At 39.6% G+C, this 19,912-nt stretch overlaps 1 protein-coding gene across 2 annotated transcripts; it reads right to left on the minus strand.

Annotated features, from left to right (window-relative positions):
• Positions 1–239: 239 nt before the first annotated feature.
• LOC113681800 (uncharacterized) lies at positions 240–14,276 on the minus strand. 2 transcript variants are annotated; one of them, XM_089181078.1, is made up of 13 exons: positions 14,037–14,276; positions 12,636–12,740; positions 10,596–10,706; positions 10,175–10,312; positions 8,309–8,419; positions 7,925–8,068; positions 6,822–6,887; positions 5,822–5,929; positions 3,902–4,033; positions 2,926–3,048; positions 2,395–2,496; positions 1,124–1,219; positions 240–803 (listed from the first exon to the last, which is right to left on the minus strand). In XM_089181078.1, exons 3-13 carry the CDS (start codon positions 10,630–10,632, stop codon positions 697–699), a joined length of 1,164 nt encoding a protein of 387 aa, XP_089037204.1. In that variant the 5' UTR covers positions 10,633–10,706; positions 12,636–12,740; positions 14,037–14,276; the 3' UTR covers positions 240–696. The 2 variants fall into 2 exon arrangements, with proteins under 2 accessions (XP_089037204.1, XP_089037203.1); XM_089181077.1 differs by lacking the exon at positions 14,037–14,276 and adding an exon at positions 13,610–14,003.
• Between the last annotated feature and the right edge of the window lie 5,636 nt (positions 14,277–19,912).

Genomic DNA, 19,912 nt, shown 5'->3' on the forward strand with positions numbered 1-19,912 from the left:
AACCCAATCGAAAACCTGAATAAATCGCTCTACTCCGAAAATGAGATTTTTTTTAAAGGGATGTAGCCTTATTCGTTGTTTAAAAGCTTAAGTAAGCTATTGACCTCGTTGCTTTTCATTATGACTAACAATTTCATCCTCTGAGGGAGATTTTCAGTCAGCTGAGATTGTGCGATATATATTCCCTCACGTCTTCCTGGAGATCAATTCACACAGACAAAACATCATCAAAGACGACATTTTTTTAAGCGAGCAAAGCGAAGCAAATTTATTGATTGACAAGGTAAGAAGTTCAATTCTGGTAATGTTTGACATCAAATATCAGGAAAAATTTAACGTAACTTCACATTATTTAGGATAACAAGAGGACTTGATGGTTGTGTTAAAAAATAGTAAGAAATCTTTGAAGAGACACAAAACAAACTCGATGAAACAACGAGTGAAAGAGTACAATTGATGAGGTTCAGATAAACAGTTATTTGAACGTGAAAAATTATGTTTGAAAGGATAGATATCAGTGTAAGGAATTAAAAATATATTTTTTCAAACTTTCTTGAATCATCCGTATAGATTTGTACCACGTATAGAAGTATCTCTTACAAATACAATAATTTTATACAGATTTTTTGTAAGACAAAAAGAGAAAAGTTAAAAGAATGAGCATGCAGCAGCAAAGCAAGCAGTAGGCGCGGTTCCTCATGCTGTAACGGCCAGGCGCCCAAGTAGTGTAAGGACGAGGCCGAGGGTGCCCAGGTGACTGGTGACGTGTACAGAGTGGCCTGAAGCAACTTGGCGAGCAGAGCCTTAAAAAGTAGAAAACGAATAATTTGATCAAAGATTGTCAAGTCATCAGCCCATGGGCTCCTGGTTAACGCATATTTCTCACCCTTTGAAATACATTCTGATAACAAAGAACACCATTGGCTCAATCGAATGATCTCAACATAATTTATCCTCCAAATGGCGAACAGATGGAAATTCATACTAGGAAAGTAAGAGCCCCTGCATAATTGGAGTTCAGAGTCCAAGCATCCAAATTAAAAAGATACGTCTAGAACTTTCAGTTCTCGATATATTCTTCCTGACCCGTTCGCGCGTTTTTGGACTTGTGCACAGTACTTACGTTTTCGAGCACACATCCCCTTTGAATTTTTCTTGTATCCTGTCTTGCACCTGCACTTTCCGTTGAAGCATTCTTCGTGCGATGCGCACTTGCATTCTGTTCAAGATAGATAGAGGATATTGCATGCCTGCCTTTTAATACGAATTTTATCCCCTACCGTTATTGATGTCCACTTTTACTTGATTAACCAGCTCTAAGCAGTTCCACGAAGGCGAATGCATGTGTTTCGTTGCTTATCAGTGCTTGTGACGTTTCAAATTTTTTATTTATCGCAAGAGTCGTAGACTAATACAGTTTAAAAACCTAATAAGCATCACCTATGACCATAAATTTTAGTTGACGAAAAGGAGTGAAACCTAGGATTGAGGTATCCCTTATCAGGAAGCAGGTCAAGTCACACGAGGACGCTATCATACACAAGAACACTCATATTATGCCAACAAATTCTTACGAGGTTCTTTGACGCATCTTTTATCAGCCTTCACATATCCCGCTTTGCATAAGCAAAAGTGTCCCCCTGGTTGATTTACATACTTCCGATACACTTTGACCCAGAGGCACACTCGTTAATGTCTTGTTTGATAACAGAAAAGAAAATGATGAATGGAGGATGTTACACGGTAGCGCATGGATATGAATTTTATGTTCGAGTAGCAAGAACAATATCTCACGAGGGAGCGCAGCGAACGAGTGAGTTATTGTTCTTGCCACTCGAACATAAAATTTATATCTTCGAGGTAACGTGTAGTTTTCTTTTCATTATAAGTATAATAGATATTCAAGGTAAAGATTGAAAAGCTGGGTGTAATTAAAATACTGTGTTCATACAAACAAAATACCCGATTCCCAAATTATGATTAAGGTTTACATATAACAGCGCCTGTTAAGCCTAAATCATCAGATACTGCTATTTTCAGACTCTTTACACAGCTAACTTTTGAACAGCTGAAGGCTGTTTAGCACAAACAGAATAAAATTTATCTTCTGTCGCAACTTAATAGAAATTCCTTGAAAAACTTCTGAGCATACAAAGTTTTCTTTCTGGTGTTCTCGTTCTCTTGTTGCACGGAAAATGCACCCTTACTAAACAAATCTTGCTGCGGCTATTGTTCCAAACAACGAACAAACCAATATCATAAAGAGATTCTTCAAAGCCATGACACTTCGCATGCACTCTAATTTAACCAAAGAGCCACGCAGCACACAGAAATTTATACGTTTATCTCAACTCGAAGACCTTTATGATGAGGCAAGTAAAGGTAATCACTTACCTGTACATACTCCTTCTCCATTTTTTTCATATCCTTCATTACAAGTACACTTTCCGTCTTCGTCGCACTTAGATCCATGGGCACCGCATTTACATTTCATTTCTATAAAGGTAAATCACATTGTTAAACTGGAGAAGAGCAAAAAGAACTTTGCTTTTCTTGACCTCTTCAATGAAAAGCTCGACGTTGCAATACTCTTAGAGTCAGCTAAGTCGGATGAACGCAAGGACAACTAGCCACGAGAAGAAAATTGTTCACAGCAAAACGTAGCTTGACATTGTTGTTGCGCATGGGAACTTCGTTGCCCTATTCCAGCAAAGCGTGTGCGGTAGGTTCCTGAATAAACCAAACTGGTAACAGAGAATTCTCGTTCCGATTTTACAAACGCGTGGAGATCGAAAATTCTTTGAGAAACTGCTCTGTATGCAGCAGCAGACCTTTGGGTCAGTAAACTGTCTGGTCAGCATCAGGGATTTAAATTATTCAAACCTTTACGAAAAATCTCGAATTGGAAGTTTCGGTGGTACTTACTCACGCACTCGTCGCCATCTCCCTTCTCGTATCCTTCTTCACAATGACATTCATAGGCACCAGGCGTGTTTATACATTTTTGCTTAGCTGGGCAAGCGTTTGGATCCTTGCATTCGTCTATATCTGCATTTATACAATGGAGATAAGATAAATACACGTTATGTTGCCCCTAAAAATTAGTCTTCTATGTTTGTTTGATTGCAATGTGTTCTGCTCATGCACCTCGGAAAATATATTTGAAACCCCCGCGCTAAAAAATATGCACTGAGACGAGAAGAAGAGATGTCTGACTAACTAGAACATAAAAATTCATGCAAGGGAGGAGGTAGTCCCGAAGTAATTTAACTTTGGTCCATCATATTATTAAAATTGATTGTCAACAACTATTTTGCGAACTTCTCCACTAAAGCACACATTTTTCAAATGTTCACTCAGTAATTTCTTGGGAAAAAAAATGACAATAATGATCCATAGATAAAAAAAAAGTACATCCTTGATGATCAATCTTAAAATCTACAACACTATACTAGTGGTAATCTGCCTCTCTTCTATGTAAACAGAAAAAAAGAAGACTAAAGACATTCAACGTTGGATTTGTTACAGTGATTCATAAATTGGAGATGCACACTGACGACTCATCAACATCGCGCAACACCAGCACCGTCCACTGACACCAACTCGGACCGAAAATGTAGCTTTTCGAAAATGCCGAGATCACTGTTTCTAATTTTTGACGAAATGATTGATTTATTCCCATTATGCAAATGTAAAGCGTTTCTGTCACCAATAATTGTTGCATTTGGCGAAGTTTATCCGGCACGGTGTGGATGGAAATGCTGGGGGAAGTTTCAAAATGAAAACAATGTTTTCAAATTTATCAATTCCAGGGCGAATGGGCCTCAAATAAATAGCGCTATTGAAGAATTTGAATACTGAACAACAGCTACTTATCGTTCAAAAATATGTAACATCTTACCTATACAGGCGCCATTATCAGCCTTCTTAAAATTGAATTTGCATCTGCAATAAGGATTAAAACGATGCCTGTCATGTAAAATACATTCGGAGTTGGCATCGCATTCATGTGCGACTGGGCACGGTAAGGACTCTGTGATAGAAAACAATGGAATTAAAACATTACATCGTATGAAAGAAGTAACAGACTCAAGTTGCATTCTGACCATAATTAGTGATAGTTCATTTGAAAAGAAACGAAAAAGAAGGAAGACCCAACGTTTTCAAATCGCAAATCAAATGGTGCAGACCCATAAAAAGTAAGCACGTTTTTTGAAAGAGGAGTTCTCTATCGATTATTCTAGTTTCGTCGGCTTGCTGACTGACTGTTGGCTCTGCTATCGGTCAGTCTGAGTCACTGAGCAACTGCCCTGATGTCTGACTGAATGACTATTGACTAACTGCAGTGATTGACTAAGGTTCACAGACAGATTAACCTGTTGAACGGTCGATAGTTTATTTAACTATCTGATTGTCTGAATGAATGAAATAATGACGGATCGATTTATTGATTGGTTGACTGACTGACAGACCGACTGAGTGACAGATTAAACGAGTGAGCAGCAGACAGTTTATCTAATTACCTAATTGACCTGTTGACCTGGTAACTCATTGACCGACTGACTGATTAGCTCACCGGCTGACTCAGAGGCCATCGGACTGACTGACCAACTGACTTTCTGGCTAACTGACAGATTAAACGACTGAACGACTGACAGTTTATTTCGTTATCAAACTGACTGACTAACCGGGTAACTGACTGACTGACCCACGGACGGACTGACTCACCCACTCACACTCCGGCTATCTGACCGACTGACCAACTGACTGTCTGCCTAACTGGCAGCTTAACCGACTGAATCGCTGACAGTTGTTTAATCATCTTATTAACTGAATGAATGAAATAATGACCGACTGATTGACTGGCTGACTGATTGATCCACTGACTGACCGGGTAACTGACTGACCAGCTGCATGACTGACTGTCTGGCTAACTGATGGATTAACCAACTGACTGACTGAATGACTGAAATAATGACTGACTGATTGACTGACTGAATTATTGACCGTTTGCATGGCTAGCTAGGAGATTGATCAACAGTAAAACGAAAACGAATGTTAAGCTATATTATATGGACTTTTTTTTAGCCTAACATCTTCATAACATGGAAAAGTGGCTCAATTTTGTGCACTTATCAAGGTGCACATCTTCTCGCGAAACAACCTATCCTTACCTTGGAAAATGTAGCTTTAAAAATTAACTATCATTCGTTGCAGAGAAGGACACAGGAAATTTTGATAAGGAAGGGGGCTGGAGGGGGGGGGGGTGTAGAAAATTTATTTTGCTTTTAGATTTCAAATAACAATTTTTATCTTTCTCTCCCCTTCGTCTTCCCTTTTTTAGTCACGAATAGCCAATCACGTCAAAGAACTCTAACCTTGACATTAGAAAACTGAAGTGGACATTTTCCTGGTACTTTTGCTGTTTGTTTTAACTTTAGTTGGATTTTTTTTAGCTTTTGTTCGCGCAAAGTTGTTACCACTTTGTTTGCAATTTTACCAAGTCTCGAAATTTTTATTCGAGTTAACTGTTGTGGTTCATTTAACTAGTTTAAAATTTATTTTCTACGTTGTTTGAACTAGTAAATGAGTTTTCTAACGAAGGAGTCCAAAATTTAAATCAGAAGACAAACAATTCTTTTTTAACTTTAGAGCCTTAAGTAGGCCAGGAAATGTTTCTAGACAAGCAAATCTGCATACCCAAAGTAGTATGTATTTTATCTTTGCAAGAATCTTAGCGTCATACAAGAGGTGAAAGCCTCACAAGTTTGAATAGGAGGAGACGGTTCTGATATCCTACACTTCCCCACTGTCGCTATACCTGAGCAATTACGTCCATTCCCGGCGTACTTTTCTCTACAGTGACACTTTTTATCGCGGCATTCAGCATTTCTATCGCAGTCCTTGGACGAATCACACGGATGTAAATCTGTTTTAAAACAACAGTTATTTAGCCGACTGATACTAACGGTTGACAGGGAACAATAAACTACCATTGCAAATTTTGAATAGCATATTTAGCATTATTATATAGATACTGATGAAATACCAGGATTTTTACTTTTGCTAAAAAATCATATCTTCATCGCGCGCAGTGAAGCTACTATTTTTATCTTTCACGTGTGAGGATATTGGTGTCGCTATGGTTACTAGCATGACTAGCCGATTACATGAGAGCTTCTTGCTCAGGCGCGCGCCGGTTCTTTTGAAATTTCACTCACAAAATGGCTTTGAGGTGCGAAGACGGTACTGTTACCGGTGACTTTCTCCAAATTTTCACATCGATACTTTTCCGAGCTTGAAGAACATTCAGGAAGTCTCGGAAAGTGATGTTAAAAAATTTTATTTATGTAGGAATTTCATCAGTATCTATAAAACAAACAGAACATTACGTAGCCAAGCGGTCGTTCCCTCAAAGAAGGAAGGGGGGGGGGGAAACTTCGTTTTAATAGCCTAATGGGGATGTGTCGATGGATAGGGTCACTTTTTCACGACTGGATTGATTATAAAAGGGTTGAATTTTAGGTTTTTTCTTCGGGATTTTATGAGTAAGTTTACAACTTGTCAATTCATTTAAGAACCACCTTCTAAAAAGGCTCCATAAAGTAGATGCATTTACAGAAAGTGACTGAGTTGGAATTGCCAGAATTAAATTTGCCCAAAGAAGACTATAGGCTAGAATGGGGGTAGGGGGTTCTGAGAGGCCAGCGGCTTGTAGCAAGCTAAAATCGACTTAAGTAATCCCCTTTCCCCCCTCTCACACGGACAAACACTTTCAGAAATTCTAAAGTAATTTGGATTTGCTAAAACGGTAGTCTTACCAGGTTTCTTGCACTCAAAATCCTCACAGCGCTCATCCCCTTTACATTGCTTGTCAGTCATGCAGGCTGCAACAAATTTCGAGAAAAACATGCCCAGGTAATAACATGATTTCGGGTGCAATTGGGTGTATGTGAGTAGGAGTAAAATTTTTCAGAGTACAACAAAGTTACACGAGCCCGGGCGAGTGCAATCTGTAGTCCTGAAAATTTACAAGCGCTTATTTAAATCAAATTGCGCAAGAAATCTGTCGTTACTTGATAATGATTAACATGGAAAAAGCATCACAGAAAGTGAGGACAGACGAAATTTTGGCAGCGCGCGTGCTATTTGTAATTTGAACTGGTGTTACAGCTTTGCACTCATGTTACAACTATTAGAAGCGCGTAATGTTTACATAGGTATTGTTAGTGTAAGTATTAGAGACCTTCAGATCCGAGAACTAGGACCAAGACCAGGACCAGTTTCGCGCGCATACTGAGCATGCGCACTAATTCTGTCACGGTCACACAACCTGAAAAAACTCGTCCTCCCCAAGTGGTCGACGACGAGTTTTTGGGCCTGTTTACATGGAGGTGGGGGACGCTATAACCGTGGTCGAAAAATAAAACGCGTTTACATACAATCTTACAACCCTGGGCTGCAATTAAGGAGTTTGAGCAGAGACGTCCCAAGCTCACATCTCGAGAAAGACGAAAAATTAATTCTCGGACACATATGTATTTATTCTTTGAAGTGTCACTCGTTGTGTTACGCGGTGTTAGGTTACGCGAGAAACCGTTGACTTAATACGTTATATGGAATAGTTTGGGAAACAAAATATAGTCCATTTACAACGCTAAATTTTCCGAAATGTGAAAAAAATGTGAAAATGTGAAATGCGAAAAAAAAAAAAAAAAAAAAAGGAAAACCGGCCTTCTAGCTGGATTTAAGGGAATATCCCTTTCTCAGGTATAAAATATTGATACACATTGATCAAAACTTACTTAAATGGATTCCCGACTTTCGAAAATTAAATTCTCTGGCCTCAGAGTACTGTACCCCTTCCCATATATTTCTAAACACCCAAATATAAATTAATTATGTCAATCAAGAGTGGACTTACGGACACATATTCTGGTACTTCCAGCCGTGTGAACTTGATTCGGTGGGCATTTGCAGACTTTCTCTCCTGGCATCATTGGATCAACGAGACACTTAATACCTTTAGTTTTCTTTGTGTTACATTTCCCTGTGCATACCTTGGCGTCTAAAAAATTCAGAATTCACTTTTTTTTCTCATGAGACTCGAAATGGAGAACGTTGTCTTGATAAATGAGAGGGATGTTTTATCGTTATGTCATAAAAGTGAGACAAAGGAAATATTCTTCGTGCGGAATTAAACCTCAAACCCTCAGATTACCCGCCCCGACGAAATGCAGCACTGAGCAACAAAGACTCGACGATAAGCATCAGTACGTCGCTCTTATTTGTCTACTTGACTGGTTACCTCTGCATTCGCGGCCGTTTCCCACTCGGTTTCCTTGACAAACGCATAGTCCATGCTCGCACTTGGCCTTAGAAGAGCAATCTTTGTCGTCTGTACATGGTATATTTGGCGCTGAAACAAATGAATTAAGGCCATAATCCTTAACGAATCTCTGCACTGCAAGATTTTACCCGTTCAGATCTTTAAATTATCTTCCTCAACCCTGTAACTACTCCAAGTGACCAAGATAGAATTTTTCCTTACAAAATCAAACAGACAAGTGATGAGAATAATGAAAAATAACGGTAACGATGGGATTATTAGTTGTTTTCATGACACATTCTCGCAACTAACATCACAGGAATTGGATGACAGACAGTAGGAGGAATTACTAAGGAGATATTGGGAGTGAAAGGGTTAACAGGAAAGGACCGTTGAATACTTCCAGAGGATTATAACTCTCTCTGGTTCATAAACTTCTGATACTTCCTGAAGGCACACGGCTCAAGTTTCAGCTGGTTCGAATCATGAAAATATGAAGTTTTCAGGCAATTCGCATGCCAAGTAACATTCACTGTAAAACTTTGACGTTCATTTATTGCCCCCGCAGGGTTTTTGGCCCCAGAGGGCCAAAAACCCGAGGAGGCACCTTAGGACTCCCCGCGTAATATAGAGGAAGACTGGAGAAGAGGGAATGTGGGTATTTTCGGTAGATCATAACCAGAAAAAATCTCGATTTGATCGCTTGCACGGCCGCAAGGTATCAACGTTTTTCCCGCAAATGGTCATGGGCTGCCAGTAAAAAGACACGCGCGCGAGGACTTTTAGGATCGGCGTCTTTGACACGAGATTTGTCCTAGTATAGAGGAAGACTGGAGAAGAGAGAATGTAGGTGTTTTCGGTTGATCGTAACCAAAAAAAATCTCTATTTGATCGCTTGCACGGCCGCAAGGTATCAACGTTTTTCCCGCAAATGGTCATAACTACACAACTGTAAACAACAAGCCCAACTCAAAAAAAAAAAAAGGAAATGGTACTGTAGGGCGGGGGCAGCTCTAGTGAGAACTATAACTAGTCTATATTATTTCTGAAGAAGCTTTGTCCCAAATTAAAAAAAAAAGATTGTGCCCTTCAAGAAAGCCGAAAATGACTCGAAAAGATTGGAAAATACAAATGGCAGTGTCTCAAGAGTTGGAAAATTCCCGTATGAAGATCGTACACGGTAGCACCAGTAGGGCCTGAGAAAGCTACACGACCTCGCGGGGTGTAAGATGCGCGAGGAAAGGAGGAAAGAGAGAAACCGGCAATCGTATAAAATACTCATCAGTGACGTCGAAGCAGAGGGGAAACTATTTTGCTCTATTTCTACGCACGCTCAGTACTTAGTTACCTCGAGCTACATATTTTCCTGCCTGCCACGACACCTTAAAAGTTTATTCAAGTAGGAAGAACGTTTTTCTGTAATTATAGAAAAAATGACAATGCTGCTTGTTTGTAAAATCGCTCTTAAAAATCAGTGTCCTTTTTCGACGGTTAGTCCTTTTTAAACGTTTCATTCAGCGCGCCGCAAAAATTATTAAAAAAAGAGGCTTTAGATTGTTTGTAATTCGCCGTAGAATTCAGAGAAAACCTTGAGACAAAATTCCGTGTGTTGGCCGCAGGGTTGGAAAAAGCCACGAGGCCCCGCGAACAGCGAACAAAAAGCAGGACGAGGGAGAAGGAACAACGGTCGCTCGCGATAAACTGCCTAGTGACTGAGTTAGGTTGGGATGAACAAGAAAAGTTTTGGCTCTCGATTCGGACCTTCAGCCAGATATTTTCTCGTACGACCCTCCCCTCCCTCACTCAGACAATATGTTAGTATTACAGCCCCACATGGTGACTCACCGACACATAATTGCTTGTCGTTAAACACGTATCCAATCCAGCATTTACAGACGGCAAACTCAGGACGTAGAGGATGAATAACACACGACCCTTTATCTCCGCAATAATCTTTTGTCTTACAATTCACAACTCTTGCAGCTGGAAAAAAAAAATTGTCATATTGTGAGTGGATACATATTCAATTTTTTTCGTTAGGTTCATCGTGGAATTTCGATCTCTGATCATCTGCTGACCTCGAGAAAAGATTGTCAATCAATCTTGCGATGCTTGAAGACCTACACAAATTCCGCTCTCGGTCCTTCTAGTCAGCACCACAGATCTACAAGCTCTCGAGAATTAAATCGTCTACTGCAACACGGTTGTTAAACGTTTCACGATACTCAATCGAAACACACTCTATTTCAAAATGAATGTCCCTTACCTAAGCAACGTTTGCCGTCTCCTACAAAATAACCCATACAACGGCATTTTCCTTCCACACAAGCTGCCTTTTTATGACAGTCTTTGCTCGTTTTGCATGACGGCGGGTCCGCTGGTTAAAAGGAAAACATAAGACAAAATGATCTAACAAAATAAGTGAACCTTAATTATTTGATTCGAATTATCAACGTTACTTAGAATTAAAAAATAATGTGCTGCACGGCAGAATTCTGCAGATATCTTTTAGTGACTTAATTGCATCCTCGATCCCCAGGAGTTCACTATCCATTTCTGATCCAAGGAGGGGAGGAGATGGGCATAAGGTCTTTGTACTCCTTTCATCAGCACAACACGATAGGGGTGGCCCGAAAAGCCGGAACGGCGGAAAATTACCCCAATTCCTGAAAGACGGAACGGCGGAAAATTACCCAAATTCCTAAAGACGGAACGGCGGAAAATTACCCCACATCCCAATGGACGCAACGGCGGAAAATTACCTAAGATCCTAAAAGACGGAGCGACAGAAAATTACCCCAAATCCTAAGAGACGGAACGGTCGAAAATCATCCCAAATCCTAAAAGACGGAATAATGGTACACACTTCCCACTCATTCTTGTCTTTTCCTTTGCTATATCATAGCGGTGTTCTGGTCGTGAACGTAAGTGAGTGAGATCTTTCTTTGTCCTTTTTTCCCCTCATGATGATAACTTCCGCGGAAATGAAATATTAAAAAAATCATCTTTCCTCGTAATGTGTAACATTATGTTGGCTGTTCAGTTTGTTTGAGATGATTTTGTGGTTGTCGAGGTATTTGCTAGGCTAACAGGCTGACCCGACTTTTGCTGTTTTCGTGGTTAGGCTATTTTCGAGGTAGCTGACCTTCAGACCTTTGAGACCTTTTAAAGCATGCCTTTAAATGATTTTCCCCCTTTTACATGAAACTATCGGAAGCTCTTTAAAAATTTTCTGAAGCTTTGGTTGCTTCTCCGTAATTTGCCAGTTGCTCAATAAAATCTTTTTCAAGGCTGATCACTGATGGGTTATATTGTGTAACAAAAGGCAATGTGGTTAGTTGCACTCTGTATTTCTCCTGGAGTGTTGTTTTCCTGTCCATGAAATCAACCTCTGTGAGAATTCTTTCAATTAGATTATTTAGGTAAAGGGGTAAGTTTCGAAAGAAACTGTGGTGATGGGTCGGTGGGAGAGTATAGCAGGTAATTTAGTGTTAACAACTGAGTTGAAAACGGAAATTGGCCACCGTAAAGAGTAAGAAGCTGACGTTTCGAGCGTTAGCCCTTCGTCAGAGCGATCGAGCGTCAGAGCGTCAGATTATTTGGATAGCCCCTTTAGCGTAATCGCGTCTTTGAGTGTCTGATGTTCTCTTCATTGATTTTTTTTTTTAAATTGAGGTTTCTCTTATGTAAATGGCTTCCTAAAATCCGTGTATCTCTATCGCCTGGTTAACATAATACAAGTTTTCTGTTTACAGGTCGTAGCCCCCACCCAAAGGAAAATACTGTATTCACCGTTCCGTCGTTTAGGATTTGGGGTGATTTTCCACCATTCTGTCTTTTAGGATATGGGTAATTTTCCGCCATTCTGTCATTCCGCCCTTCCGCCGTTTAGACCCAACTAGAGATCGAAACCACGTGTCTCCGATCTGGAGCTTGGCAAGTATCAAATGAAGTAAACAAATTAGCGTGCAGTGCAGGCGTCTTATCTGGGCGCGTTAACTTTTAAGAAACTCGAGATCGTTTATGCAACCGGCCATGTTTGATTTGGAGATAGAGACAGCAGGATGGAGAAGGGGAAGGGGGGGGGGGGGCTGGAAAAGGCGAAAAGTAATATTCACTCCGCCACCCACAACCCTCTCCTCATTTGTGACCGTCACTCACCCCCCTGGCACAAATTATTTTCTCTTCTCAGCCTACCGCTGCCATTAAAATCAAAGATGGCGGCCATACTTGTCACAGAGGATATTAAGCACTCGCTCGCCAAAATTACGCCCGCTCTGAAGGCTATAAACAAATAGGTCATTACCAATTTTGCAGCTATATGCATCTCCGACCAAGCCATCCCTACACTGGCATCTCTTGTTTACACATTTGTGACTTAGTAGACAACCTTCGTCGTTGTCGCATGTTCCTGTTTAAAGGGAAAAAAACGATGTTGAAATGATAAGCGACGCTTTACTGGCCATGATAACAATTGTGGCGGCCTTTAGTAGCATCCGAGACCTTCGGGCTCAGTTTTTCCCAATACGGACCTCCCGCTTGGTGATTAATATATGTTGCCCGTGATTTACATGAAAAAAAAAAAGAGTAAAAAACGAAATATGAGGGAACAATAGCGCGCGCAAATGTCTCGTAAACTTTTACATTACGTGTGCAATGTCGTAATAGTGCCCAAATTGGCTGTTGATGACCTAATATTGTTAGTCAATTTTTAAACCGGAATTTGATCAATATCAGAGAAGTCACACGTTATCCGTTTCTCTGGTTTGTTCTTGCTCTCGTGTTAGAAAAACATCCGTTTGGAGACGAAGTTTTCTCGAGCAAAGCTTCAGTTGAGTTCAGTGATTTTCACATTACGTCATGGCAAGAGCTCGTTGAAACCGTTAGAAGGAAGTTTTCACGAGAATAATTTTTCTTTAATTCAGTACTAGCTATTTCGATCTAATGTTACAAAACACTGCAAGAGAAAAGCAAACATGACTCTCCTAATAATCTATTAAACCATGGGCTCAGTTGAAGCATTGTTTCAGAGAGAAAATTTTGTCATCGGTCCAATAGTTTACTCGAACTGAATCAGCCTTTCATTCACAGAGAACGAGTACTGAACATCACATACTTAATGTGGGAAAAATCTTCCTACAAGAAAAGAAAAACTATGGCAATCACTCCTTAGTGTCCTTCGACAACGATGCACAGAACTGATTCAAAATTCGGAATCGGGCGGGAAAAATGGACCAAATTGATAATTTGGTGAAATTGAAAATACATCTCTAAACTTACCGTAAAGTTCTTCGAGACTTCTCACTGCATCGATTTGGCCTTCACTGACGAAAACTATGATTACTACCAAAGTAAGAATGTTCCTTAACAAAGGTTGCATTTTGAAGGGAACGCTTGGCACTTTATGAAGACCTCTAAGTTTAGATGCCCATTGTACCACGAAACTAACTGATCAAATGAGCCGTTAATTGATTTTACTGTTTTTAAGCGTCATAATAGCTCACGTGAGAAATATTCGTACGCGTAGAGGGAAAACTGAGATACGAGAACGCGAAGTCGAGGCTCTGCAGAAGCGATGTGGATATCTCAACTTATCATTCAATTGCACAAAGTAGAGAACAAATATCTTGCGATCATGTACGATTTTTTGGACAGTTGGTTATTTTGTACTTTAAAAAAGCCTGTTTGACAAGTTGGCTTCACTTGCCTTCTCTGGTGCCGTATTTAACAACTGTACCATTGTTCTTAGTTCACAGCCCTTAGCTCCTCAAGTAACGACAGCGATATATTCCTTCGAAGTGTCGTCGCCATGTGATTGAGTAGGATGATGAAAATGAAAATTAGTTTTGGAAATTATTTTTGATATTCTTAGAGCTCATCCCTGTCTTTGAGAGTATGTCTCCCGGTAGATTCAAAGCTTTGTTACTGGCGATTAATTATTCATTGAAAAACGAACACTTTTGTACTTGTATTACTTTTAAATATGCATGATTTCAGAGTAAATTCAACTTTGAATCGTTTTGACACCTTGTGACAAGCTGACGTCTCATGAGCCAATCCGACGCGAGCATTACGCAAAAAACCGCTTCTTTGTTTACTTCGCTTTTCTCGCCTTCTAAAAATTACATTAACATAAATAATTGTAAAAATCGTTGTTTGTATTTGACTTACCCTGCGGATTCGACAAAATACAGCTCAAATCGTAAAAATACTCAGCGATACAAGACGCCAAAACGTCTTATAAGATATATTGAATGATATTAATAAGAGGAAAGAAGGCGAGTAAAAAATGGCTTTAATCACACCAGATGAGGAAAACAATGACAAAGGTTCATCGTATATATTGATCACTTACATTTGTTTTGACATTTGTAGCGGCATTGAAAGGGATTCATCGCACGGATAGCGTAAGCGTGCGCGAATGCAATTCCCTCAAAAATTTTGCCCTTTCTGTGATAAACAAGGAATCGCAAGTGCCCTCAGGCAATTTGAGACTAATTTCACCTGTATTTTCAAAGTTTTCCAAACATTTTTTAATTGTTTCGCGACTCGGGCAATTTTGGGTGAACATTGAAAAAAATACGCGGGAAATTAACCCTTAATTGCCCTTGGGCCCATGCGATTACAGATACGAACAAATAGACACAAATGTCTATCTATATCTAATTACAAAATGTCACTAAAAGACCCAACGAAAGATAACGAACCTACAATCTGTGTCGTATCCATGTAAATGAAACTCTGAGCGGAGAAGTAACTTAAGAGCTAATGTCAACATGCATCAGCAAACAGCAGCAAGTCCCCAAAATTTGTTTTCTCTCCTACTTTCATGTTTTGTTGAAGAAATGTAAAATGGTTTCCGTGTTTACATAGCCTGATTTATACACGCGGGAGGTTGGGAGAACACGAGATAAGCGTAGGAAACCACGACGCGAAGCGGAGTGGTTTCCAGCTTATCGAGTTTATCCATTTTACATTTCTTTTATTAAATAACTAATGAAAGAGGAACGAAAACCGTGTTTATACACGCTCATGTAAAATGGTTTTATGGCCAATCAGAGCGCTGAAGCTGGCAAAGAAATATTTATTTTTTGGTGAATATTTGTGTCCGACATACTTTTTCTATGTAGAAAAGTAGCATCAAAACAAAGACAGTTATAACAATGACCGATATGACAGAATCTATTGAGCTTCTAGCTTTTAAAAGACAAAAGGATGGCTATAAAGTTACTGTTAAAATTTCCTTGTGTATTTGCGTTGTTCTATCGTGAGATGAACTCAAAGTCCGGCAAAATTTACTTGCTAGCGACTATGAAATGTACATGGTGTGCCTACTTGTCGCCACCGTTTAGTGGCATAAATCACTACAATTTGTCAAAAAAATAACACTCTTATCTTGTTTATTTTGATTTTATACGACCAGTAAACTGTTTCGGTTATTAGATTACGCTTGGGTATTACTTTTTGCCAGGAGCCCAGGTTTTACGTTGTGTTTCCCCCTACCCCATGTATATCATAAGCTAGTCACGCAATAATTTATACCAACACAAATGAATATTTACCCTGTGCGAAGATTTTTGTTTATGTTAATTGACAATATTACAATACGTTACTTTTTGTTTATGTTGAATTGACAATATTACAACATGTTACTTTCTAAAAAAGAAAAAAAAGCGAGTCAGTGAAGATGTAAATACTACTACGAAACTGTAAAAACACAATAATACTCTCAGTTACTGTAACCTGACTAACGTTTCAATCGAGTATCTCTTTCGTCACTGTTATTTTTCTCATCATGCCAAAAGCATGCCGCTCTTCGTATACTACGGCTATCAGGATAAAAGTTGTCGCGGAGGCTGAAGCTGTAGGAAACAGCTCGAAAATCGCTTGAGATTATGGACTTAGCGAGTCCATGGTGCGACGTTGGAGACGAGACCCGGCGACTGTTCTTTCTGGCAAGCTTAAGAACGAGTCTCTGTAAGAATCAGACATCTTGGGAAATGGAAATTTTCAACCCCCCTTCAAATTTTGCATGCAGTTAGGCACTCAGGGGGAATGCACAAAAATGCCCTTTTTAAAGGTCGCAGCACTCTTGTTGCCATGGTAACAACGGCTGCTTGTTCGAGGCATGAAACATGTTGAAGTCGGCTGATCTACAGGAAAGTATCCTCACACTGGTCATTTGTCATAAACATGTACGTTATCACGATGGCGTGACGCTGTATTTCTCCATGAAGTTTCCATCGGTCGCTCCAAAGAAAACAGGAAATAGATATTTTTCTTATATGTCAGCAGATTTCCGCTTTCTGAAGTAAAAACAACCAAAAAAAAAAAAAAGAGGAAAACATTAATTGAACGCTCGTAAACACTGAGAATCTGAGAGTATAAATCGTAACTTGTCAGCGGCAGTACTACATGTAAAACCCAGTTGGAAGAATAGCAATTTGAACGACATAGGCATCTCCTCACAAAGAACAGATTCGGGCAGTTATCATTTCCTTGTGACAGGAATTAAGATATTCCAAATCATCTGAAAACAGTCAGAAAACTGTTAGAAAATTTGCATACGATATGCGAGGAGGGACTTATCACCGCCGCAGTGCTATCGAGTCAATCAATGTTTCCTTCCATGTCTTAATAAAGAAAAAATCATAACAAAGCTCGAAATAAAAGATTTAATGAAATCATAATGTCATAATTCCACCTTTCAAACAACTTATTATCCACATGCAAATCGCAACTTGTCACTTGAACGAAACTCCCCATGGTTAATATGTAATCCGGATTGCTTCATGTCCATCAGAAAAAGGACAGCGATTTCATCACCATTATTTTCCATACTTTTTCCCGGATATCTTTTACAAGCTTAAAAAAAGATGAATATAACGCAATCTCCCAGTGATTTACACGAGAGGAAGTCAAAGGTCCTTTAATTTTCCCCTGAGGTGGCCGGCTCACCAGGAAGGAGATCGTTCGGTCCAATATTGTTAGTCTGTGGAGATTATCAAGCCAATAACTTGAGAAGATTGTGCCCTTTGGTTCATCAATGACAGCATTAATTATTTCAAATCTGTATTTCTCGGTCCAAGCGACACCAAAAATAGTTCCTTTGTAATTTTGTAAGCACTTTCTAGAGCATTTTATTGTCACGGGAAATAAATCTCAAGGCTCAAAGCCAATATAACGTTCGAGCAGGTGAAAGACTCCTGAAAAAAGCTAAATTTTGGAAATTGATTGTGATGAAATCCCTGTTCCGTTTTCTGTACTGCAGGGATTCTGAGTAGTTCAAAATCTCCACTTTGTGGTGATTTTCGCGTCGTACAAATTGCCATTTTTGCGAATGGGTTTTACATGTAGTACTGCCGCTGACAAGCTGCGATTTCTGCTCTCAGATTCCCAGTGTTTACGGGTGTTCAATTGAGGTTTTCTTCTTTTTGGCTGTTTTTTTACTTAGAATGCGCGGAAATCTGCTGATATATCCAAAAATGTCCATTTCTCGTCTTCTTTGGAGCGATCGATGGAAACTTCATGGTGTAATATATTAAGTACCCTCTAGGGTTACTGAGTATGTACCCAGAATACATTGCCGGAATAAAGTTGTGTTGAAGCGGCCATGTTGTTTGACCTCGTGTTCACTAGCAATATATTACACATGGAGAAATACAGCGTCATGCCGTCGTTACAACGTACATGTTTATGGCAAATGACTGGTGTGAGGATAGTTTCGTATAGATTAGCCGACTTCAACATGTTTCAAGTGACATACAAGTATAACAGTGTATCTTCAGAGGACTTCGGATCGCTCAAATTCCCATGAAAGAAGGTGCAGCACTCGGAATCTGGATGATATGCCCACGATTTGAGGTATATGTTTGTAGTTACGTCGGGTAGTCCTCCATGAAGTTTAATCAATTTTTTTTAAAAGATGACATCCAGAGGCGAGATTTCTCTTCGGGATATTGCTCATAAGATAACATTCTTCCAAAGCCGTGCATGTTTCATTTTTCTGAAACATTTGTTGTTGAGAACATTAGATGCAAACATCACCAAACTACGCAATATCTGATTTTGAGCTTTTTTCGCGAATTGCTCCAATAAAAAGTAGAGGCAGGCCCGCAGAGATTTTTACATATTTAAAAACTACAATATTATAACCAGCTAGGTGGGTAGTTTCAGTTCCAGAATCGGTGTACTTTTGGAGAAATTCAGATAAACGTTTTCCCTGTTTTACCCGACAGCAAAAATGACCGAAACTGTACCGAGATGAATAATCTATTGGTGTCTTCACATTCACTCCCAGGGAAAATTGAATGAATCAAAGTGAAGACGAATGATGTCACTATATATTGTACGAGTGCCAATTTGTAATGTTGTATTTAGCTTGAGATAGAGTAATAAACATTTCACTCTCTTTTTGCAACGTTTTTGCATGAAAATGGGCCCCCAGGCCTCGAACAAGCAGCCGTTGTTACCATGGCAACAAGAGTGCTGCGACCTTTAAAAAGGGCATTTTTGTGCATCCCCCCTGAGTGCCTAACTGTATGCAAAATTTGAAGGGGGGTTGAAAATTTTCATTTCCCAAGATGTTTGATTCTTACAGAGACTTGTTCTTAAGATGTCTGCAAGACGTGCAAAAGTGAGCCGTTTCACTCCCAAGAGTCCCGAACTAGACGAGCAAGCGATGGAGTGGTTTTCACGGCAAAGAGACCAAATATTTCATTTGTAACGTGAAATGAGAAGAGTTTTTGCTGAATCGAGTGAGATCGTCTTTCAATGCGTGGGAAGCAAAGAATCTGATTGGTGGTCAGAAATACGTTGTTGTCACGTCAATTTGAAAGCATGTCAAGTAAAGAGCGCTGCACGCGCAGTCACGGAATTTACGGTTATTATTTCGCATTAACACTAAATTTGTACTTGTTTTTGAATTCCAAACCCTCAGCTATAAGCCGAAGCCCGGTTCTTGCGAAAAAATCTCCCAAACTTTTGTGTCAAATACTGAAAAATCGCTCGGCTTATAGGTGAAGAAATACGGTAATCGTTTCAGTAGCAGCGCATATTGAAATTTATATTGTTCTGGCGGAAGAGCAAAGCGTGATGCTCTGGGAATAAAAACTGTTAGGGGCCTTTTACATAATATTGGAATGAGTTTTGTTCAAGAACGAGTTCATCCCGGTCGCCACATGGAAGCAGGGTCAAATTATTCGAAACGAGTCATCAGGCGATCGGATATGGGTGAGAATGCTTGTCGTACCTTTCAGGGGTCAAAATCAGTGATCTGGTACCTTTTACGATGTCTCAAACTTTAGTGGACTACCAGAGATCTAGCCGGTACCTTTTAGGATGTTTTTCGCTCAATAAAATACCTGAAATAAGCATTACTAGGACGATTTTAATGATCTGACTTGAGCCTCCGTAGCATATCGATAAAGGAGTTTTTATTTTTAGGATTTTTCAATTTTTTGTGTTTAAATTGGTGCTTTTTAGGGGTGGACATCAGTTGTTGCCACTCCCACACGGATAAGACTCGGGTACCTTTTATAATTTTATAGGGGTCATTTTCGAAATTCCCGGCGCGCATCCTCG

The sequence above is a fragment of the Pocillopora damicornis genome, chromosome 8 (genome assembly GCF_964200805.1).
Source record: "Pocillopora damicornis chromosome 8, jaPocDami1.2, whole genome shotgun sequence".
NCBI lineage: Eukaryota > Metazoa > Cnidaria > Anthozoa > Scleractinia > Pocilloporidae > Pocillopora > Pocillopora damicornis.